Source organism: Opisthocomus hoazin, chromosome 27 (genome assembly GCF_030867145.1).
Source record: "Opisthocomus hoazin isolate bOpiHoa1 chromosome 27, bOpiHoa1.hap1, whole genome shotgun sequence".
NCBI classification, from domain to species: Eukaryota; Metazoa; Chordata; class Aves; order Opisthocomiformes; family Opisthocomidae; genus Opisthocomus; species Opisthocomus hoazin.
In genome coordinates, this window is record NC_134440.1 from 6544174 (window position 1) to 6567611 (window position 23438).

Genomic DNA, 23438 nt, shown 5'->3' on the forward strand with positions numbered 1-23438 from the left:
CTGGAGCTCACCCAGGGGGCTGGGGTCGTCCTGATTTGTCTTTCCAATGTCCCTGTACCCAAGGGCTGCTTCTCCCAGCCATAAACCTTGGGTGGATGTGGGCTGGAGAGGTGAACTCGAGTTTCCCCGCTTGCTGTTGGGCTCTTCGCTGCCGAGTAGCCGTGGGGCTGACGGGCTGCACTGGCCAAGGCTCTGCGTTCGGGGTCCGCAGGCTGTTTTCCGGAGGGGGAGAGGAATCCTGGGCTCTGCAGCCGTAGCTCCTGCCTGTCCCGGACCCAGCCGTGCCCTGCCTGCAGCACCAGGCCCTCCCGCTCCCCTGGCATGTCTGCCGCAGGCTCCCTGCCCAGCCCAGCTGCTGGTCCCCCCCAAGCCCCCTCCCGCCCCTCTCCTGGGTTTTCGTGGGTGCAGCTCAGCCGCAGCCCTGTCTCCCCTCGGCTGGGTGCTGCTGGAGGGTTTGGCGTGGCTGCCCGGTGCTGTGGCCCGAGCCCCCCGCGGAGCTGAGACCCAGCGCTGCTGGGGAGGGGGGGCAGCAACCCCCCAGCCCCTGCTGCCCCCGGGAGTGAGCGAGGCCGGATGCTGCGCAGGGGCAGGAAAGGGCACAAACCCGCATCCGCTGCTCTGTGTCGCACGCTGTCCCCAACAGAGGGGGCAGTCCCTCGCTGCCTCGCCTTACCCAAGGGCTTGGCCAGTGGCAGCATAAAAAAAGGGGCCCTCGGGTTCATTTCTGCCCCCTGCGAAGCCAAGAGGGTGCCAGGATGCAGCCACTGGCCCCAGCGTCTGCCAGCCCGGGGGTGGTCGAGCCCCCGCCGCGGCTCCAATGCCCTGTGCGGGCAGCGAGGGTGCAGGGGGGGTGGTTCTGGGGATTTGGGACATTTTCTGCTCCTTCAGGGAAACCGGGCACTGCGCCAGCCTGGACCCCCCCCTCCCAGCGCATCCCCCAGCTCCCGGGGCGCCCGCAGCGAGCTGGCTGCAGTGCGTCGGGGATGCTCCTGTGGCTTTCGCCCCTTCCCGGGGAATCTGGAGGATGGAGAGGGGCAAAAAAGAGCCCCGGTTGTTTAAAAGCCGCCTGGAAATGCTTCTCCCATCTGCTGCCAGCGAGCAAGGCGGGACCCCCGCTGCGGCACGGCGCAAGCCCCCTCACCCCAAGCACCCTGAAAGCGCAGCTCCCAGAGCTCCCGGCCCGTGTTCTGGGGGTGCAGGGGTTTCCCCTCCCGCAGCGACTCGCCCCGTCTTCCCCATGGACGCCCGCGCCGAGGCCCCGCTCAGCCCCGCCATCGCCAGCTCCTCGCGCCCCGGGTCTTGGCCGGTGCAGAGCAGTGGAGCTGGGGCCGGCCGTGTCCCTGCGGGGCTGCTGGGGGCCGGGGGGTGCTCCCCACTGCACCGGCGTCTCCCCTCAAAGGTGTTTTGGGGCGTGAAACCACCCTGTGCCATGTTTGTGCCCTCCCCCGGGGCCACGCTACCCGGCTGCTTCGGCTGCGGGGTTACGGGTGCTCCCTAACCCCAAGGCATCTGGCTGGGGAAACTGAGGCACGGCACAACGCTCCCTGCCCCGCGCGTGGCCGCCCTTCCTTGGGCAGCTCTGCCGCGGGGGGCCCTGGGCGTAGGGGGAGGCACCCCCAAAATACGAGAAACCCAAGTGGGGTTTGGGGACCGGGGACACGTCCCTGGGGAGAAACCCAGCTACTGAAGGTGAAGGGCTCTGGAGCAGAGGCTCGCGCCGAGGGACCCTTTCTCCAGTGGCAAAACCGCAGCGGCGAGGCGGCAAAAAGTGCCGAGAGAGAGAGAGGAGACCCCAGCCCTCCCCCGAGCGGGAAAGCGGGAAGTGCCAACGAGCGGCAGCTCTGCCTCAGCGGGCGCGGAGTCGAGTGTGACAGCGGCCAAACCCCCGCACGGGTAAGAGCGGCCCCCAGGGAGCGCGAGCGACCAGAGCCGGCAAACAGAGCCGGCGCAGCAGCCCGGGAGCGGCGCAGCAGTTTGCGCAGCAGTTTGCGCAGCAGTTCGAGCGGGGAAGGCGACTGGCAGGGTGCAGCCGCCCCTGCTGGCAACTCAAGCAGGGGGCATCGCCTATCCAGGAGATATTCTAGCCATGGTTACCAGCCGTGGGAAAGCTGTTGCTCGAAGGAGTGTGGGGACCCAGACGGAGGCCCCCACGCAAGAACGCGGGTGTCCAGGTCTCTGGCTGCAGGGAGGGCCTGAGCCTGGCGCTCGTACCGGAGGACAGCAGAGACAGCGGCTGTGTTCGGTGCGAGCAGGTGAATGACCTGCTCAGCCTGGTGGCAGAGCTGAAGGAGGAAGTGGAGAGGCTGAGGAGCATCCGGGAGTGTGAGAGGGAGATCGACTGGTGGAGCCGCACCCTGCCCTCCCTGAGGCAGAGGCAGCAGGAGGCGGCTCCACAGAAAGCAGAGAACCCCCTACGCTCTTGCCACCGAGCAGAAAGAGGGGACCTAAGAGATGGGGGGGAATGGAAACGGGTTCCTGCTCGGGGTGGCAAGCGAATCTCCCCCCGGCCTCCCTCACCTGCCCAGTTGCCCTTAAGCAACAGATATGGGGCTCTGGAATATGAGGGACTGGCCACAGAGGATGTGGGTGAAGGTGAAGCTCCATCCAGGGGGTTGCCTAGAACGAGTCAGACAGCCCCACGTATTACAACTGCCTCAACTAAGAAAAAAAGGAGGGTCATTGTCATAGGTGATTCCCTTCTGAGGGGAACAGAGGGCCCGATCTGCCGACCGGACCCATCCCACAGGGAAGTCTGCTGGCTCCCTGGGGCCCGGGTTAGGGATGTTGCGAAGAGACTCCCTGGTCTGGTGCAGCCTTCTGATTACTACCCCCTCTTGGTAATGCAGGTTGGCGGGGACGAGATCGCAGAAAGAAGTCCCAAGGCCATCAAAAGGGACTTCAGGGCACTGGGGCGACTGGTTGAGGGATCAGGGGCGCAGGTGGTGTTTTCCTCCATCCCATCAGTGGCAGGGAACAGCACTGAAAGGGGCAGGAAAACTCACCTGGTTAACAGGTGGCTCAGGGACTGGTGCCATCAGTCAAATTTTGGCTTCTTTGATCATGGGGAGGTGCACACAGCACCGGGCCTGCTGGCGACAGGTGGAACTCAGCTATCTCAAAGGGGAAAAAGAATTCTTGGCCACGAGCTGGCCCCGGGGCTCATTGAGAGGGCTTTAAACTAGGTTCGAAGGGGGGAGGGGATATTGCCCAGCTCACTAGGGATGAGCCTAGGCTTGGCGTGCCAAGGCCAGGCATGAGATTGACAGCCCAGCTCAAGTGTGTTTACACCAATGCACGTAGCATGGGCAATAAACAGGAGGAGCTGGAAGCCATTATACAGCAGGACGGCTACGACTTGGTCGCCATCACAGAAACGTGGTGGGACAACTGGCATGACTGGCATGCTGTCATGGATGGCTACAGACTCTTTAGGAGAGACAGACCAACAAGGAGAGGTGGTGGAGTTGCTCTACATGTGAGGGAGCAACTGCAATGCATTGAGCTTGGCCTGGGGGCAAATGAGGAACAAGTTGAAAGCTTGTGGGTTAGAATTAAGGGACAGGCTCATACAGGTGACATTGTGGTGGGTGTGTTCTACAGGCCACCTGAGCAGGAGGAGGAGGTTGATGAGGCCTTCTACAGGCAGCTGCAAGCAGCCTCACAGTCACAGGCCCTGGTTCTCATGGGGGACTTCAACCACCCTGACATCAGCTGGGAAGACCATACAGCTAGGCAGGCGCAATCCAGGAGGTTCCTACAGAGCATCGATGATAACTTTCTGATGCAAGTGGTGGAGGAACCAACAAGGAAAGGCGCGCTGCTGGACCTTGTGTTAACAAACAAGGAGGGACTGGTGGAGGATGTGAAGGTAGGAGGTAGACTCGGCTGCAGTGACCATGAAATGGTCGAGTTCAGGATCCTGCGTAGAGGAAGCAGGGCGATAAGCAGGATCAAAACCTTGGACCTCAGGAGGGCTGACTTTGCCCTCTTCAAGGAGCTACTGGGAGGTATCCCGTGGGCCAGGGCTCTCGAAGGCAGGGGGGTCCATGAGTGGTGGTCGCTCTTTAAACGACACTTCCTCCATGCTCAGGAGCAATGCATTCCCCTGAGAAAGAAATCGAGCAAAGGAGGTAGGAGACCTGCATGGTTAAACAAGGAGCTTCTAGCAGAGATCAGGCAGAAGAGAAAGGTCCATGGAATGTGGAAAGAGGGGCAGGCCACTTGGGAAGAGTACAGGAACGTGGTGAGAGCATGCAGGGATGCGACGAGGAAGGCCAAGGCCCACCTGGAATTGAAGCTGGCAAGGGATGTCAAAAACAACAAGAAGGGCTTCTTCAACTACATCAGCAGTAAAAGAAAGGCTAGGGACAATGTGGGGCCGCTGCTGAATGAGGCGGGTGTCCTGGCGATGGAGGATGCGGAGAAGGCAGAGCTACCGAATGCCTTCTTTGCTTCAGTCTTCAGTGCTAAGACTGGCCCTCAGGAATCCCAGGCCCTGGAGGTAAGAGATGAAGCGTACAAAGAGGACGACTTTCCCTTGGTCGAGGAGGACTGTGTGAGGGATCGCTTAAGCGATCTGGAAGTCCACAAATCCATGGGCCCTGATGGAATGCACCCACGAGTGCTGAGAGAGCTGGCGGATGTCATTGCTGAGCCACTCTCCATCATCTTTGAGAGGTCCTGGAGGACAGGAGAGGTGCCCGAGGACTGGAGAAAGGCCAATGTCACTCCAATCTTCAAAAAGGGCAAGAAGGAGGACCCAGGGAACTACAGGCCGGTCAGCCTCACCTCCATTCCGGGAAAGGTGATGGAGCAGCTTATCCTGGAGGTCATCAACAAGCAAGTGGAGGAAAAGAAGGTTATCAGGAGTAGTCAGCATGGATTCACCAAAGGGAAATCATGCCTGACCAATCTGATAGCTTTCTACGATGACATGACTAGCTGGGTAGATGAAGGGAGAGCAGTGGATGTTGTCTACCTAGACTTCAGCAAGGCTTTCGTCACAGTCTCCCATAATATCCTCCTAGAGAAGCTCAGGAAGTATGGGCTGTATGAGTGGTCAGTGAGGTGGATTGAGAACTGGCTAAATGGCAGAGCTCAGGGGGTTGTCATCAGCAGCGCTGAGTCTGGTTGGAGGCCGGTAACCAGTGATGTGCCCCAGGGGTCAGTACTGGGCCCAGCCTTGTTCAACTTCTTCATCAGTGACCTGGATGAAGAGTTAGAATGTACCCTCAGCAAGTTTGCTGATGACACCAAACTGGGAGGAGTGGCTGATAACACCAGCAGGCTGTGCTGCCATTCAGCGTGACCTGGACAGGCTGGAGAGTTGGGCAGAGAGGAACCTGATGAGGTTCAACAAAGGCAAATGCAGGGTCCTGCACATGGGGATGAACAACCCTATGCATCAGTACAGGCTTGGGGCGGACCTGCTGGAGAGCAGCTCTGCGGAGAGGGACCTGGGTGTCCTGGTGGACAACAGGTTAACCATGAGCCAGCAGCGTGCCCTGGCTGCCAAGAAGGCCAATGGGATCCTGGGGTGCATTCAGAGGAGCGTGGCCAGCAGGTCGAGGGAGGTTCTCCTTCCCCTCTACACTGCCCTAGTGAGGCCCCATCTGGAGTACGCTGTCCAGTTCTGGGCTCCCCAGTTCAAGAAAGATGAGGAGCTACTGGAGAAAGTCCAGTACAGGGCTACAAGGATGTTGAGGGGACTGGAGCATCTCTCCTGCGAGGAGAGGCTGAGGGAGCTGGGCTTGTTCAGCCTGGAGAAGAGAAGGCTGAGAGGGGACCTTAGAAATGCATCTAAATATCTGCAGGTTGGGTGTCAGGAGGACGGGGCCAGACTCTGTTCAGTGGCGCCCAGCAACATGACAAGGGGCAACAGGCACAAACTGAAGCAGAGGAAGCTCCAGCTGAACCCGAGGAAGAACTTCTTCCCTCTGAGGGTGACAGAGCCCTGGCCCAGGCTGCCCAGCGAGGCTGTGGGGTCTCCTTCTCTGGAGATATTCCAACCGCGCCTGGACGCGGTGCTGTGCAGCCTGCTCTGGGTGACCCTGCTTGGGCAGGGGGTTGGGCTGGGTGATCCCAGAGGTCCCAGTCAACCCCAAACATTCTGTGGTTCTGTGACTCACAGAGGGCCCTGGCAACCCCCACCATTCCGTGATTCCGTGATTCCGTGAGTGTGCAGGGAGCGTGCAGGGAGTGTGCAGAGAGGCCAGGCGTACACAGGGAGCAAGTCGCGAGCGTGGAGCATGAGCAGTGACCACGCAAGGAGCACGCGGTAAGTGTGCATTAAGCGTGCAGTGAGTGTGCAGACAGGCCAGGAGCGTGCAGGGAGCTTTCTACGAAAGGACAAGGGGCAACGGGCACAAACTGAAGCAGAGGAAGCTCCAGCTGAACCCGAGGAAGAACTTCTTCCCTCTGAGGGTGACGGAGCCCTGGCCCAGGCTGCCCAGGGAGGCTGTGGATGGGCCCAGATGGTATCCCAGATCTCTTCCTATGGGATTTAGGCAAGGTTTCCTGTTGAGAGCACTGCTTCTAATCGCTGCCCTTCTGTGCTGCCTTGCAGATCGGGACCAGATGAGCAGAGGGAGGTTTCTGTGAAGATCAGAGCCCCGGGAAGTGGCCCAGCAGCGCCGCGTCTCTGGCTGTTGTCGCTACGGTCCTGGAAAAGCAAGAAGAGGAGAAGCAAAATGTCCCGCGCTTTAAAGCAAGTGTTCAATAAAGACAAAACCTTCCGGCCCAAGCGCAAGTTTGAGCCGGGGACTCAGCGGTTTGAGCTGCACAAGAAGGCTCAGGCCTCGCTCAACGCTGGCCTGGACTTGAAAGTGGCCGTCCAGCTGCCGCCAGGAGAGGAGCAGAACGACTGGGTGGCCGTGCACGTGGTGGACTTCTTCAACCGCATCAACCTGATCTATGGCACCATCAGTGTCTATTGCACGGAGCAGTCCTGCCCTGTCATGTCGGGGGGCCCCAAGTACGAGTACCGATGGCAGGACAAGCACAAGTACCGGAAACCCACAGCCCTTTCTGCTCCCCAGTACATGAACCTCTTGATGGACTGGATTGAGGTACAGACCAACAACGAGGACATCTTTCCCACAAATGTTGGTGAGTTTGGGCTGGAGGGCGGAGAGGGGCTGGTGCAGAGCCTTCTGCTTTGAGCTCTTGGGTCCCGTTCCTGGTCCGGGAGATGCCGTTGCATAGGTCACCCACAGAATCACAGAATGGTGGGGGTTGGCAGGGCCCTCTGTGGGTGACCCAGCCCAACCCCCCGCCGAAGCAGGGTCACCCAGAGCAGGCTGCACAGCACTGCGTCCAGGCAGAGCTTGAATATCTCCAGAGAAGGAGACTCCACAACCTCCCTGGGCAGCCTGGGCCAGGGCTCCGTCACCCTCAGAGTGAAGAAGTTCTTCTTCGGGTTCTTCTGCTGCTACCCGAGCAGCAGAGCTAGTTCCTTTGTGCTGCGCAGAGGCTGGCGGCGTAGTAAGCTCTTCTGAGCACTTGAGAAAGTTCAGAGCTCTTGTGGAGTGCTAAAATACCCCGAGCTGTGCCAGATCCCCTGTGGAGTCCTGGATCCCTCGAGGAAAGCCGAGCTGAGCCTAGGCAGCGAAAACAAGAGGCTGCTCTTGGAGAAGTCGGTCTCTGACATGACTCTTGCGTCCTTCATGCTGGACGTGGTCTCCTGACGGACGGCTCTTTCGGAGCTGATTGCTAGCTTGGGTTCGAGGCGCGTGCTCAGCATCGGCCTGGTGATGGTGGCCGCGTTTCCATAATTAGCCTCTTTATTATTACAGGCTGGCGTTAGCTGACTCTGCCCTTTCTAGCTCGGGGCTTCCTGGCGTGCCCTTGGCTGTTTGTTGCAGTGGGGTGGGATGCTGACATGTGCGGGGAGGGAGGGGCAGGGTTTGATCTGTTGCCAGGGTGATGGAAAGGAGAATTTGGCCAAAGACACCTAAACCTGCATATCCAGACGCAGTTTTGTGTACTGGCTTTGGGACAAGGATTGTTGGCTTTTTTGTTTATTTTGTGCTGAGTAAGGCATGAGAACTCAGTGTCTAACGCATGAGGTAAATATGATTGATCCCACCCAGAGCTTTCATCTTCTGGGACGCCAAAGACAAGAGGCAGCAGAGCTCCCTCCCTCCTGCCCCGGCGTTCATCCCGTCGGAGCTCTGATGGGACGAGGTTGGCCTCTGACAGGGACACGTCTGCCGCCTCTGCCACACCGGCATCCGCGGAGCTCTGCCAGAACGCTGCTGAAACCCGGCGTGAGCGGGCAGAGCGGGGAGCTGGGCCGTAAAGAGCCGGTCCTTCAGACAGCTGCAGCGCTGCAGTCCTCCCCGCCTGTTCCTCCGGTCGCCCGAACGGCTGCTGCCTGGCTTTGGCGTTGCTGTTTCCAGCTCCGCTTCTACCAGATTCCTCGCCCTTAAGGCTGACTGACGCGCTGCGGTTCTTGCGGAGCGCTGAAAGGGTCGAACTAATCCCCGCTCCTCCAGAAGCAACCTGTGTGGACTTTAAAGTGTAATATTCTGCGGAGATGGGCAGTTGGCCAGGCCACTCCGCAGCAGGGCCCTGGCTACGCAGATGCCGAAGCACTGCCACCTTTAAAGGGGACCTTAAAGTCTTTCATTCTTAACCAAAGAGCTAAAGACAGACCAAAATACGAGATAACTGTGAGGAGTGAACAGCACCGAGTCTTGCTTTTGGGAAGTTGCTGCTGGAGTGGAACTCGGTCGTGTCTGGTGTTTGTGTAAACACGACGAGTAGGAGTAGAAGAGAGCTCTGTCAGACTGCAGCAGCTGCTGGGAATCTCCGAGGCTGGTCTCTTGCTTTTGGTCGCTGGCAGCGATCGATGGCACGCAGCGCTCCGTCGCTTAAGAAGTCTGTGCTTTGAAAAATCTGATCCCAATGGAAGGGAAGAAGGAGAGGGGAACTGGGAATTACCAGGGACAGAAGCCCTCTGGCCTCAATCAGTCAGTTTTATCAGTTTATTTTAGCCCCGAGGAACTGGTTTTGACTTGGCTGAAGGTTTCTCGTGGTTGTGCCTCTCCTCCCAGGTACTCCCTTCCCCAAGAACTTCCTCCCGGTGGTGAAGAAGATCCTGTCCAGGCTGTTCCGGGTCTTTGTCCACGTCTACATCCACCATTTTGACAGGATCACCCAGATGGGGTCGGAAGCCCACGTCAACACCTGCTACAAGCACTTTTACTACTTCGTGAAAGAGTTCAATCTCATAGACACCAAGGAGCTGGAACCGCTGGTGAGTGGCTGCCTGAGCTCGGGGCACGCGTTGGTCTGTCGGGGTCCGCAGCCGGTGGGGTGGGCTGGGGCTGGAGGGGTCGCAGAGGTCTCTGGAGCGTCCTCGAAACCAGTTCCCCAAATTCAGGCCATCGGTTGGCCTCGCGGTTTTACTGTCGGGGAACTGGGAGTGGGGACGTGCGAGCGCAGCTGAGCCGGGGCCGGTTGGGCATTGGCTGGGGGAAGCTGACTTGTTCCCCAGTGGCCTCCTTGCGTTTCCAGCAGCTGGCTCGCCGTGGCTGCGTGCGCGGCGTGAGCCTGGCGCTGTTAGCCATCCAGGGCGCAGAGGGAAGGGTAGAACCTCCATCCCTGCGCTTACTTCCCATGCTGAAGAGCAAGGACAACACCACTGCCCTCACAAGGAGTCTGGAGGGTGGGACCAGTTAGGCCTGGGAGGTGGTGATGGTGTTTCTAAAGCCGTGAGCAGCAGAGCTGACGTGCAGAGCCGTTGGGCAGCGGTGCCTGGCCGCGGGGGGAGCAGGGACCTGCCCAAACTGGAGCTCTCGGTAGCGTAGAGTCGTAGAATCACTGAGGTTGGAAAAGACCTCGAAGATCAAGTGCAGCTGTCAACCCAACACCCCCATGCCTGCCAAACCATGTCCTGAAGTGCCACGTCTACACGGTTTTGAACCCCTCCAGGGATGGGGACTCCCCCACTGCCCTGGGCAGCCTGGGCCAAGGCCCTGACCACTCGTTCAGTGAAGAAATTTCAGGAAAGCAATAAAGCAGTGTCACCACGTGCCTGAGAAGGGCGTTTCCGACTACACAAAGGTGAGGCTTTCTCATCTGCACCCTCACCTGGCAGTCTGGGTCTTCATTCGTGGTCCCTTGTCTTCTCTGTCCCTTTGGCAGAAGGAAATGACCTCCCGGATGTGCCACTGAGACCAGAGCTTCCTGCGCCCGCCTCGGCGTCTCTCCTGAGGGCTCCGAGTCCCGCTCCTGCGCCGGAGCCGTGATGCAAGCGAAGAACAGAGAGACGCTTTGTTAAAGAAATCTATATATTTTTAATGAGTTTCAATGTAAAACTGTGATGTTGCAGGAATATTTTTTTAAAGATGCTCTAGATAAACTAGTTTTTTATAGTAATTTCTATAAAAAAAAAAAAAAAAAAAGAAAATATTTTTGGCCGCTTGGTGGAAATGCTTGCTCTGTGGGGAGGGAGGAGCCGCCCCGTGCTGCCTCTGCCTCGAGGGTCCCCTCTCTGCAGCGGCACCAAGCGAGCCGAGCCGGATGCCTCAGAAAGAGCCACGCGGTGTGTCTGGTGCTGCCGTGGCAGCGGTGCTTCCCTCCCGACACCCATTTCCCACCCGGGAAGGGAGGTTACCTGGGGACCGGGGAAGAAACGCCAGTGTACGTGGATCCCCTGCGGTGCTGTTTGGTTCCAGCACCTCTTGCACCGGCTGCGAGTCCCGTTTTGGGACAGAGCTGCTTTTGTGCTCGCCCTCCGCTTGGCCTCCTGTCCCCGAGGCTTGGCCCTCCTTGCTTTCCCTCTGAAAGAAGCTGACCTTGGGTTTCTTTGGTGGCGAGGCCAGCGCTGCCACCGCTGATGGCGTCCGAGCCGAGCTGCTCCCTGCGCTCAGCCCAGCGGCGGGGTCCCACGGGGGCTGGGGAGCCGCGCTGGCAGCGTTCGGCCGGGCTCACCTGTGCCTGGGGGGAGCGAGCAGAGGGAAGGCGCTGGGGCAGGCGTGGGGAAGCCGCTTCCCCATCTCGTGGTACGCTGACCCTGCTGAGAAGGAACTGGGCTGCTGGCCCTCCGGCCTCGCTTACTGGCGGTGTGGGGGCCATTTTCTGCTTCCCAAGAGGGTACGGAGCCTTCTCCCTCTTCCCGAGCAGCACGGCCCCCCGCAGCCACACGCGTCTCGTAACCAAAGCTGCAGACCGACGGCCCCGCTGCTGCTCGCGCAAGCGACTCGGCGGCGTGGCGAGGGCTTTGCAGGGCCCTCGAGGTAGGTAGATGGGTCTACCTAGGATCGGAGGGTTTACAGTAGGACAAAAGGTTTCTATGAACAATGACCAAAACGTACCGCTAACCACTTCTTCCTTACAAAGTTTTTCTGTGTCCTGGAATCTCTGTACGTATGTGACTCTCATTTCTCGTACTGTCGGTTGGACGCTCGTACCAATACCACTGTAGTTCTCTGAAACGGAACAATAAATTATGTCGTATTTACATAGCACGCCCCGATTGCTGAATGTCTCGTGGTCACGCGTTCGCCAGAGGGGTTTTATCAGCAAAATAAACAGGGTGTGTTTGGGCTCCCCGGGAAGGCCGCTGGAGTTGCTGAAAGCTCTTGGGCGAGCGCTTCTGGCCGTGCTGCCCTCGGGTTTGGTTCCTCCTGCTCTGGGGGGCCGGGGCTGCCCCCAGCTCCCCGTGCGTTCCCGGGGCCATGGGGCAGAGCACGCGGGCCTGGAGCTCACCCAGGGGGCTGGGGTCGTCCTGATTTGTCTTTCCAATGTCCCTGTACCCAAGGGCTGCTTCTCCCAGCCATAAACCTTGGGTGGATGTGGGCTGGAGAGGTGAACTCGAGTTTCCCCGCTTGCTGTTGGGCTCTTCGCTGCCGAGTAGCCGTGGGGCTGACGGGCTGCACTGGCCAAGGCTCTGCGTTCGGGGTCCGCAGGCTGTTTTCCGGAGGGGGAGAGGAATCCTGGGCTCTGCAGCCGTAGCTCCTGCCTGTCCCGGACCCAGCCGTGCCCTGCCTGCAGCACCAGGCCCTCCCGCTCCCCTGGCATGTCTGCCGCAGGCTCCCTGCCCAGCCCAGCTGCTGGTCCCCCCCAAGCCCCCTCCCGCCCCTCTCCTGGGTTTTCGTGGGTGCAGCTCAGCCGCAGCCCTGTCTCCCCTCGGCTGGGTGCTGCTGGAGGGTTTGGCGTGGCTGCCCGGTGCTGTGGCCCGAGCCCCCCGCGGAGCTGAGACCCAGCGCTGCTGGGGAGGGGGGGCAGCAACCCCCCAGCCCCTGCTGCCCCCGGGAGTGAGCGAGGCCGGATGCTGCGCAGGGGCAGGAAAGGGCACAAACCCGCATCCGCTGCTCTGTGTCGCACGCTGTCCCCAACAGAGGGGGCAGTCCCTCGCTGCCTCGCCTTACCCAAGGGCTTGGCCAGTGGCAGCATAAAAAAAGGGGCCCTCGGGTTCATTTCTGCCCCCTGCGAAGCCAAGAGGGTGCCAGGATGCGGCCACTGGCCCCAGCGTCTGCCAGCCCGGGGGTGGTCGAGCCCCCGCCGCGGCTCCAATGCCCTGTGCGGGCAGCGAGGGTGCAGGGGGGGTGGTTCTGGGGATTTGGGACATTTTCTGCTCCTTCAGGGAAACCGGGCACTGCGCCAGCCTGGACCCCCCCCTCCCAGCGCATCCCCCAGCTCCCGGGGCGCCCGCAGCGAGCTGGCTGCAGTGCGTCGGGGATGCTCCTGTGGCTTTCGCCCCTTCCCGGGGAATCTGGAGGATGGAGAGGGGCAAAAAAGAGCCCCGGTTGTTTAAAAGCCGCCTGGAAATGCTTCTCCCATCTGCTGCCAGCGAGCAAGGCGGGACCCCCGCTGCGGCACGGCGCAAGCCCCCTCACCCCAAGCACCCTGAAAGCGCAGCTCCCAGAGCTCCCGGCCCGTGTTCTGGGGGTGCAGGGGTTTCCCCTCCCGCAGCGACTCGCCCCGTCTTCCCCATGGACGCCCGCGCCGAGGCCCCGCTCAGCCCCGCCATCGCCAGCTCCTCGCGCCCCGGGTCTTGGCCGGTGCAGAGCAGTGGAGCTGGGGCCGGCCGTGTCCCTGCGGGGCTGCTGGGGGCCGGGGGGTGCTCCCCACTGCACCGGCGTCTCCCCTCAAAGGTGTTTTGGGGCGTGAAACCACCCTGTGCCATGTTTGTGCCCTCCCCCGGGGCCACGCTACCCGGCTGCTTCGGCTGCGGGGTTACGGGTGCTCCCTAACCCCAAGGCATCTGGCTGGGGAAACTGAGGCACGGCACAACGCTCCCTGCCCCGCGCGTGGCCGCCCTTCCTTGGGCAGCTCTGCCGCGGGGGGCCCTGGGCGTAGGGGGAGGCACCCCCAAAATACGAGAAACCCAAGTGGGGTTTGGGGACCGGGGACACGTCCCTGGGGAGAAACCCAGCTACTGAAGGTGAAGGGCTCTGGAGCAGAGGCTCGCGCCGAGGGACCCTTTCTCCAGTGGCAAAACCGCAGCGGCGAGGCGGCAAAAAGTGCCGAGAGAGAGAGAGGAGACCCCAGCCCTCCCCCGAGCGGGAAAGCGGGAAGTGCCAACGAGCGGCAGCTCTGCCTCAGCGGGCGCGGAGTCGAGTGTGACAGCGGCCAAACCCCCGCACGGGTAAGAGCGGCCCCCAGGGAGCGCGAGCGACCAGAGCCGGCAAACAGAGCCGGCGCAGCAGCCCGGGAGCGGCGCAGCGGTTTGCGCAGCGGTTTGCGCAGCAGTTCGAGCGGGGAAGGCGACTGGCAGGGTGCAGCCGCCCCTGCTGGCAACTCAAGCAGGGGGCATCGCCTATCCAGGAGATATTCTAGCCATGGTTACCAGCCGTGGGAAAGCTGTTGCTCGAAGGAGTGTGGGGACCCAGACGGAGGCCCCCACGCAAGAACGCGGGTGTCCAGGTCTCTGGCTGCAGGGAGGGCCTGAGCCTGGCGCTCGTACCGGAGGACAGCAGAGACAGCGGCTGTGTTCGGTGCGAGCAGGTGAATGACCTGCTCAGCCTGGTGGCAGAGCTGAAGGAGGAAGTGGAGAGGCTGAGGAGCATCCGGGAGTGTGAGAGGGAGATCGACTGGTGGAGCCGCACCCTGCCCTCCCTGAGGCAGAGGCAGCAGGAGGCGGCTCCACAGAAAGCAGAGAACCCCCTACGCTCTTGCCACCGAGCAGAAAGAGGGGACCTAAGAGATGGGGGGGAATGGAAACGGGTTCCTGCTCGGGGTGGCAAGCGAATCTCCCCCCGGCCTCCCTCACCTGCCCAGTTGCCCTTAAGCAACAGATATGGGGCTCTGGAATATGAGGGACTGGCCACAGAGGATGTGGGTGAAGGTGAAGCTCCATCCAGGGGGTTGCCTAGAACGAGTCAGACAGCCCCACGTATTACAACTGCCTCAACTAAGAAAAAAAGGAGGGTCATTGTCATAGGTGATTCCCTTCTGAGGGGAACAGAGGGCCCGATCTGCCGACCGGACCCATCCCACAGGGAAGTCTGCTGGCTCCCTGGGGCCCGGGTTAGGGATGTTGCGAAGAGACTCCCTGGTCTGGTGCAGCCTTCTGATTACTACCCCCTCTTGGTAATGCAGGTTGGCGGGGACGAGATCGCAGAAAGAAGTCCCAAGGCCATCAAAAGGGACTTCAGGGCACTGGGGCGACTGGTTGAGGGATCAGGGGCGCAGGTGGTGTTTTCCTCCATCCCATCAGTGGCAGGGAACAGCACTGAAAGGGGCAGGAAAACTCACCTGGTTAACAGGTGGCTCAGGGACTGGTGCCATCAGTCAAATTTTGGCTTCTTTGATCATGGGGAGGTGCACACAGCACCGGGCCTGCTGGCGACAGGTGGAACTCAGCTATCTCAAAGGGGAAAAAGAATTCTTGGCCACGAGCTGGCCCCGGGGCTCATTGAGAGGGCTTTAAACTAGGTTCGAAGGGGGGAGGGGATATTGCCCAGCTCACTAGGGATGAGCCTAGGCTTGGCGTGCCAAGGCCAGGCATGAGATTGACAGCCCAGCTCAAGTGTGTTTACACCAATGCACGTAGCATGGGCAATAAACAGGAGGAGCTGGAAGCCATTATACAGCAGGACGGCTACGACTTGGTCGCCATCACAGAAACGTGGTGGGACAACTGGCATGACTGGCATGCTGTCATGGATGGCTACAGACTCTTTAGGAGAGACAGACCAACAAGGAGAGGTGGTGGAGTTGCTCTACATGTGAGGGAGCAACTGCAATGCATTGAGCTTGGCCTGGGGGCAAATGAGGAACAAGTTGAAAGCTTGTGGGTTAGAATTAAGGGACAGGCTCATACAGGTGACATTGTGGTGGGTGTGTTCTACAGGCCACCTGAGCAGGAGGAGGAGGTTGATGAGGCCTTCTACAGGCAGCTGCAAGCAGCCTCACAGTCACAGGCCCTGGTTCTCATGGGGGACTTCAACCACCCTGACATCAGCTGGGAAGACCATACAGCTAGGCAGGCGCAATCCAGGAGGTTCCTACAGAGCATCGATGATAACTTTCTGATGCAAGTGGTGGAGGAACCAACAAGGAAAGGCGCGCTGCTGGACCTTGTGTTAACAAACAAGGAGGGACTGGTGGAGGATGTGAAGGTAGGAGGTAGACTCGGCTGCAGTGACCATGAAATGGTCGAGTTCAGGATCCTGCGTAGAGGAAGCAGGGCGATAAGCAGGATCAAAACCTTGGACCTCAGGAGGGCTGACTTTGCCCTCTTCAAGGAGCTACTGGGAGGTATCCCGTGGGCCAGGGCTCTCGAAGGCAGGGGGGTCCATGAGTGGTGGTCGCTCTTTAAACGACACTTCCTCCATGCTCAGGAGCAATGCATTCCCCTGAGAAAGAAATCGAGCAAAGGAGGTAGGAGACCTGCATGGTTAAACAAGGAGCTTCTAGCAGAGATCAGGCAGAAGAGAAAGGTCCATGGAATGTGGAAAGAGGGGCAGGCCACTTGGGAAGAGTACAGGAACGTGGTGAGAGCATGCAGGGATGCGACGAGGAAGGCCAAGGCCCACCTGGAATTGAAGCTGGCAAGGGATGTCAAAAACAACAAGAAGGGCTTCTTCAACTACATCAGCAGTAAAAGAAAGGCTAGGGACAATGTGGGGCCGCTGCTGAATGAGGCGGGTGTCCTGGCGATGGAGGATGCGGAGAAGGCAGAGCTACCGAATGCCTTCTTTGCTTCAGTCTTCAGTGCTAAGACTGGCCCTCAGGAATCCCAGGCCCTGGAGGTAAGAGATGAAGCGTACAAAGAGGACGACTTTCCCTTGGTCGAGGAGGACTGTGTGAGGGATCGCTTAAGCGATCTGGAAGTCCACAAATCCATGGGCCCTGATGGAATGCACCCACGAGTGCTGAGAGAGCTGGCGGATGTCATTGCTGAGCCACTCTCCATCATCTTTGAGAGGTCCTGGAGGACAGGAGAGGTGCCCGAGGACTGGAGAAAGGCCAATGTCACTCCAATCTTCAAAAAGGGCAAGAAGGAGGACCCAGGGAACTACAGGCCGGTCAGCCTCACCTCCATTCCGGGAAAGGTGATGGAGCAGCTTATCCTGGAGGTCATCAACAAGCAAGTGGAGGAAAAGAAGGTTATCAGGAGTAGTCAGCATGGATTCACCAAAGGGAAATCATGCCTGACCAATCTGATAGCTTTCTACGATGACATGACTAGCTGGGTAGATGAAGGGAGAGCAGTGGATGTTGTCTACCTAGACTTCAGCAAGGCTTTCGTCACAGTCTCCCATAATATCCTCCTAGAGAAGCTCAGGAAGTATGGGCTGTATGAGTGGTCAGTGAGGTGGATTGAGAACTGGCTAAATGGCAGAGCTCAGGGGGTTGTCATCAGCAGCGCTGAGTCTGGTTGGAGGCCGGTAACCAGTGATGTGCCCCAGGGGTCAGTACTGGGCCCAGCCTTGTTCAACTTCTTCATCAGTGACCTGGATGAAGAGTTAGAATGTACCCTCAGCAAGTTTGCTGATGACACCAAACTGGGAGGAGTGGCTGATAACACCAGCAGGCTGTGCTGCCATTCAGCGTGACCTGGACAGGCTGGAGAGTTGGGCAGAGAGGAACCTGATGAGGTTCAACAAAGGCAAATGCAGGGTCCTGCACATGGGGATGAACAACCCTATGCATCAGTACAGGCTTGGGGCGGACCTGCTGGAGAGCAGCTCTGCGGAGAGGGACCTGGGTGTCCTGGTGGACAACAGGTTAACCATGAGCCAGCAGCGTGCCCTGGCTGCCAAGAAGGCCAATGGGATCCTGGGGTGCATTCAGAGGAGCGTGGCCAGCAGGTCGAGGGAGGTTCTCCTTCCCCTCTACACTGCCCTAGTGAGGCCCCATCTGGAGTACGCTGTCCAGTTCTGGGCTCCCCAGTTCAAGAAAGATGAGGAGCTACTGGAGAAAGTCCAGTACAGGGCTACAAGGATGTTGAGGGGACTGGAGCATCTCTCCTGCGAGGAGAGGCTGAGGGAGCTGGGCTTGTTCAGCCTGGAGAAGAGAAGGCTGAGAGGGGACCTTAGAAATGCATCTAAATATCTGCAGGTTGGGTGTCAGGAGGACGGGGCCAGACTCTGTTCAGTGGCGCCCAGCAACATGACAAGGGGCAACAGGCACAAACTGAAGCAGAGGAAGCTCCAGCTGAACCCGAGGAAGAACTTCTTCCCTCTGAGGGTGACAGAGCCCTGGCCCAGGCTGCCCAGCGAGGCTGTGGGGTCTCCTTCTCTGGAGATATTCCAGCCGCGCCTGGACGCGGTGCTGTGCAGCCTGCTCTGGGTGACCCTGCTTGGGCAGGGGGTTGGGCTGGGTGATCCCAGAGGTCCCAGTCAACCCCAAACATTCTGTGGTTCTGTGACTCACAGAGGGCCCTGGCAACCCCCACCATTCCGTGATTCCGTGATTCCGTGAGTGTGCAGGGAGCGTGCAGGGAGTGTGCAGAGAGGCCAGGCGTACACAGGGAGCAAGTCGCGAGCGTGGAGCATGAGCAGTGACCACGCAAGGAGCACGCGGTAAGTGTGCATTAAGCGTGCAGTGAGTGTGCAGACAGGCCAGGAGCGTGCAGGGAGCTTTCTACGAAAGGACAAGGGGCAACGGGCACAAACTGAAGCAGAGGAAGCTCCAGCTGAACCCGAGGAAGAACTTCTTCCCTCTGAGGGTGACGGAGCCCTGGCCCAGGCTGCCCAGGGAGGCTGTGGATGGGCCCAGATGGTATCCCAGATCTCTTCCTATGGGATTTAGGCAAGGTTTCCTGTTGAGAGCACTGCTTCTAATCGCTGCCCTTCTGTGCTGCCTTGCAGATCGGGACCAGATGAGCAGAGGGAGGTTTCTGTGAAGATCAGAGCCCCGGGAAGTGGCCCAGCAGTGCCGCGTCTCTGGCTGTTGTCGCTACGGTCCTGGAAAAGCAAGAAGAGGAGAAGCAAAATGTCCCGCGCTTTAAAGCAAGTGTTCAATAAAGACAAAACCTTCCGGCCCAAGCGCAAGTTTGAGCCGGGGACTCAGCGGTTTGAGCTGCACAAGAAGGCTCAGGCCTCGCTCAACGCTGGCCTGGACTTGAAAGTGGCCGTCCAGCTGCCGCCAGGAGAGGAGCAGAACGACTGGGTGGCCGTGCACGTGGTGGACTTCTTCAACCGCATCAACCTGATCTATGGCACCATCAGTGTCTATTGCACGGAGCAGTCCTGCCCTGTCATGTCGGGGGGCCCCAAGTACGAGTACCGATGGCAGGACGAGCACAAGTACCGAAAACCCACAGCCCTTTCTGCTCCCCAGTACATGAACCTCTTGATGGACTGGATTGAGGTACAGACCAACAACGAGGACATCTTTCCCACAAATGTTGGTGAGTTTGGGCTGGAGGGCGGAGAGGGGCTGGTGCAGAGCCTTCTGCTTTGAGCTCTTGGGTCCCGTTTCTGGTCCGGGAGATGCCGTTGCATAGGTCACCCACAGAATCACAGAATGGTGGGGGTTGGCAGGGCCCTCTGTGGGTGACCCAGCCCAACCCCCCGCCGAAGCAGGGTCACCCAGAGCAGGCTGCACAGCACTGCGTCCAGGCAGAGCTTGAATATCTCCAGAGAAGGAGACTCCACAACCTCCCTGGGCAGCCTGGGCCAGGGCTCCGTCACCCTCAGAGTGAAGAAGTTCTTCTTCGGGTTCTTCTGCTGCTACCCGAGCAGCAGAGCTAGTTCCTTTGTGCTGCGCAGAGGCTGGCGGCGTAGTAAGCTCTTCTGAGCACTTGAGAAAGTTCAGAGCTCTTGTGGAGTGCTAAAATACCCCGAGCTGTGCCAGATCCCCTGTGGAGTCCTGGATCCCTCGAGGAAAGCCGAGCTGAGCCTAGGCAGCGAAAACAAGAGGCTGCTCTTGGAGAAGTCGGTCTCTGACATGACTCTTGCGTCCTTCATGCTGGACGTGGTCTCCTGACGGACGGCTCTTTCGGAGCTGATTGCTAGCTTGGGTTCGAGGCGCGTGCTCGGCATCGGCCTGGTGATGGTGGCCGCGTTTCCATAATTAGCCTCTTTATTATTACAGGCTGGCGTTAGCTGACTCTGCCCTTTCTAGCTCGGGGCTTCCTGGCGTGCCCTTGGCTGTTTGTTGCAGTGGGGTGGGATGCTGACATGTGCGGGGAGGGAGGGGCAGGGTTTGATCTGTTGCCAGGGTGATGGAAAGGAGAATTTGGCCAAAGACACCTAAACCTGCATATCCAGACGCAGTTTTGTGTACTGGCTTTGGGACAAGGATTGTTGGCTTTTTTTTTTATTTTGTGCTGAGTAAGGCATGAGAACTCAGTGTCTAACGCATGAGGTAAATATGATTGATCCCACCCAGAGCTTTCATCTTCTGGGACGCCAAAGACAAGAGGCAGCAGAGCTCCCTCCCTCCTGCCCCGGCGTTCATCCCGTCGGAGCTCTGATGGGACGAGGTTGGCCTCTGACAGGGACACGTCTGCCGCCTCTGCCACACCGGCATCCGCGGAGCTCTGCCAGAACGCTGCTGAAACCCGGCGTGAGCGGGCAGAGCGGGGAGCTGGGCCGTAAAGAGCCGGTCCTTCAGACAGCCGCAGCGCTGCAGTCCTCCCCGCCTGTTCCTCCGGTCGCCCGAACGGCTGCTGCCTGGCTTTGGCGTTGCTGTTTCCAGCTCCGCTTCTACCAGATTCCTCGCCCTTAAGGCTGACTGACGCGCTGCGGTTCTTGCGGAGCGCTGAAAGGGTCGAACTAATCCCCGCTCCTCCAGAAGCAACCTGTGTGGACTTTAAAGTGTAATATTCTGCGGAGATGGGCAGTTGGCCAGGCCACTCCGCAGCAGGGCCCTGGCTATGCAGATGCCGAAGCACTGCCACCTTTAAAGGGGACCTTAAAGTCTTTCATTCTTAACCAAAGAGCTAAAGACAGACCAAAATACGAGATAACTGTGAGGAGTGAACAGCACCGAGTCTTGCTTTTGGGAAGTTGCTGCTGGAGTGGAACTCGGTCGTGTCTGGTGTTTGTGTAAACACGACGAGTAGGAGTAGAAGAGAGCTCTGTCAGACTGCAGCAGCTGCTGGGAATCTCCGAGGCTGGTCTCTTGCTTTTGGTCGCTGGCAGCGATCGATGGCACGCAGCGCTCCGTCGCTTAAGAAGTCTGTGCTTTGAAAAATCTGATCCCAATGGAAGGGAAGAAGGAGAGGGGAACTGGGAATTACCAGGGACAGAAGCCCTCTGGCCTCAATCAGTCAGTTTTGTCAGTTTATTTTAGCCCCGAGGAACTGGTTTTGACTTGGCTGAAGGTTTCTCGTGGTTGTGCCTCTCCTCCCAGGTACTCCCTTCCCCAAGAACTTCCTCCCGGTGGTGAAGAAGATCCTGTCCAGGCTGTTCCGGGTCTTTGTCCACGTCTACATCCACCATTTTGACAGGATCACCCAGATGGGGTCGGAAGCCCACGTCAACACCTGCTACAAGCACTTTTACTACTTCGTGAAAGAGTTCAATCTCATAGACACCAAGGAGCTGGAACCGCTGGTGAGTGGCTGCCTGGGCTCGAGGCACGCGTTGGTCTGTCGGGATCCGCAGCTGGTGGGGTGGGCTGGGGCTGGAGGGGTCGCAGAGGTCTCTGGAGCGTCCTCGAAACCAGTTCCCCAAATTCAGGCCATCGGTTGGCCTCGCGGTTTTACTGTCGGGGAACTGGGAGTGGGGACGTGCGAGCGCAGCTGAGCCGGGGCCGGTTGGGCATTGGCTGGGGGAAGCTGACTTGTTCCCCAGTGGCCTCCTTGCGTTTCCAGCAGCTGGCTCGCCGTGGCTGCGTGCGCGGCGTGAGCCTGGCGCTGTTAGCCATCCAGGGCGCAGAGGGAAGGGTAGAACCTCCATCCCTGCGCTTACTTCCCATGCTGAAGAGCAAGGACAACACCACTGCCCTCACAAGGAGTCTGGAGGGTGGGACCAGTTAGGCCTGGGAGGTGGTGATGGTGTTTCTAAAGCCGTGAGCAGCAGAGCTGACGTGCAGAGCCGTTGGGCAGCGGTGCCTGGCCGCGGGGGGAGCAGGGACCTGCCCAAACTGGAGCTCTCGGTAGCGTAGAGTCGTAGAATCACTGAGGTTGGAAAAGACCTCGAAGATCAAGTGCAGCTGTCAACCCAACACCCCCATGCCTGCCAAACCATGTCCTGAAGTGCCACGTCTACACGGTTTTGAACCCCTCCAGGGATGGGGACTCCCCCACTGCCCTGGGCAGCCTGGGCCAAGGCCCTGACCACTCGTTCAGTGAAGAAATTTCAGGAAAGCAATAAAGCAGTGTCACCACGTGCCTGAGAAGGGCGTTTCCGACTACACAAAGGTGAGGCTTTCTCATCTGCACCCTCACCTGGCAGTCTGGGTCTTCATTCGTGGTCCCTTGTCTTCTCTGTCCCTTTGGCAGAAGGAAATGACCTCCCGGATGTGCCACTGAGACCAGAGCTTCCTGCGCCCGCCTCGGCGTCTCTCCTGAGGGCTCCGAGTCCCGCTCCTGCGCCGGAGCCGTGATGCAAGCGAAGAACAGAGAGACGCTTTGTTAAAGAAATCTATATATTTTTAATGAGTTTCAATGTAAAACTGTGATGTTGCAGGAATATTTTTTTAAAGATGCTCTAGATAAACTAGTTTTTTATAGTAATTTCTATAAAAAAAAAAAAAAAAAAGAAAATATTTTTGGCCGCTTGGTGGAAATGCTTGCTCTGTGGGGAGGGAGGAGCCGCCCCGTGCTGCCTCTGCCTCGAGGGTCCCCTCTCTGCAGCGGCACCAAGCGAGCCGAGCCGGATGCCTCAGAAAGAGCCACGCGGTGTGTCTGGTGCTGCCGTGGCAGCGGTGCTTCCCTCCCGACACCCATTTCCCACCCGGGAAGGGAGGTTACCTGGGGACCGGGGAAGAAACGCCAGTGTACGTGGATCCCCTGCGGTGCTGTTTGGTTCCAGCACCTCTTGCACCGGCTGCGAGTCCCGTTTTGGGACAGAGCTGCTTTTGTGCTCGCCCTCCGCTTGGCCTCCTGTCCCCGAGGCTTGGCCCTCCTTGCTTTCCCTCTGAAAGAAGCTGACCTTGGGTTTCTTTGGTGGCGAGGCCAGCGCTGCCACCGCTGATGGCGTCCGAGCCGAGCTGCTCCCTGCGCTCAGCCCAGCGGCGGGGTCCCACGGGGGCTGGGGAGCCGCGCTGGCAGCGTTCGGCCGGGCTCACCTGTGCCTGGGGGGAGCGAGCAGAGGGAAGGCGCTGGGGCAGGCGTGGGGAAGCCGCTTCCCCATCTCGTGGTACGCTGACCCTGCTGAGAAGGAACTGGGCTGCTGGCCCTCCGGCCTCGCTTACTGGCGGTGTGGGGGCCATTTTCTGCTTCCCAAGAGGGTACGGAGCCTTCTCCCTCTTCCCGAGCAGCACGGCCCCCCGCAGCCACACGCGTCTCGTAACCAAAGCTGCAGACCGACGGCCCCGCTGCTGCTCGCGCAAGCGACTCGGCGGCGTGGCGAGGGCTTTGCAGGGCCCTCGAGGTAGGTAGATGGGTCTACCTAGGATCGGAGGGTTTACAGTAGGACAAAAGGTTTCTATGAACAATGACCAAAACGTACCGCTAACCACTTCTTCCTTACAAAGTTTTTCTGTGTCCTGGAATCTCTGTACGTATGTGACTCTCATTTCTCGTACTGTCGGTTGGACGCTCGTACCAATACCACTGTAGTTCTCTGAAACGGAACAATAAATTATGTCGTATTTACATAGCACGCCCCGATTGCTGAATGTCTCGTGGTCACGCGTTCGCCAGAGGGGTTTTATCAGCAAAATAAACAGGGTGTGTTTGGGCTCCCCGGGAAGGCCGCTGGAGTTGCTGAAAGCTCTTGGGCGAGCGCTTCTGGCCGTGCTGCCCTCGGGTTTGGTTCCTCCTGCTCTGGGGGGCCGGGGCTGCCCCCAGCTCCCCGTGCGTTCCCGGGGCCATGGGGCAGAGCACGCGGGCCTGGAGCTCACCCAGGGGGCTGGGGTCGTCC

The 23438-nt window shown here is 59.3% G+C and overlaps 2 protein-coding genes across 2 annotated transcripts; both read left to right on the top strand.

Annotated features, from left to right (window-relative positions):
• The first annotated feature begins 6689 nt into the window (after positions 1-6689).
• LOC142364591 (MOB kinase activator 3A-like) lies at positions 6690-10403 on the top strand. The gene is made up of 3 exons (XM_075444391.1): positions 6690-7107; positions 9057-9259; positions 10150-10403. Exons 1-3 carry the CDS (start codon positions 6690-6692, stop codon positions 10177-10179), a joined length of 651 nt encoding a protein of 216 aa, XP_075300506.1. The 3' UTR covers positions 10180-10403.
• Positions 10404-18393: 7990 nt separating this feature from the next.
• LOC104335062 (MOB kinase activator 3A-like) lies at positions 18394-22117 on the top strand. The gene is made up of 3 exons (XM_075444395.1): positions 18394-18811; positions 20761-20963; positions 21854-22117. Exons 1-3 carry the CDS (start codon positions 18394-18396, stop codon positions 21881-21883), a joined length of 651 nt encoding a protein of 216 aa, XP_075300510.1. The 3' UTR covers positions 21884-22117.
• The last annotated feature ends 1321 nt before the right edge of the window (positions 22118-23438 follow it).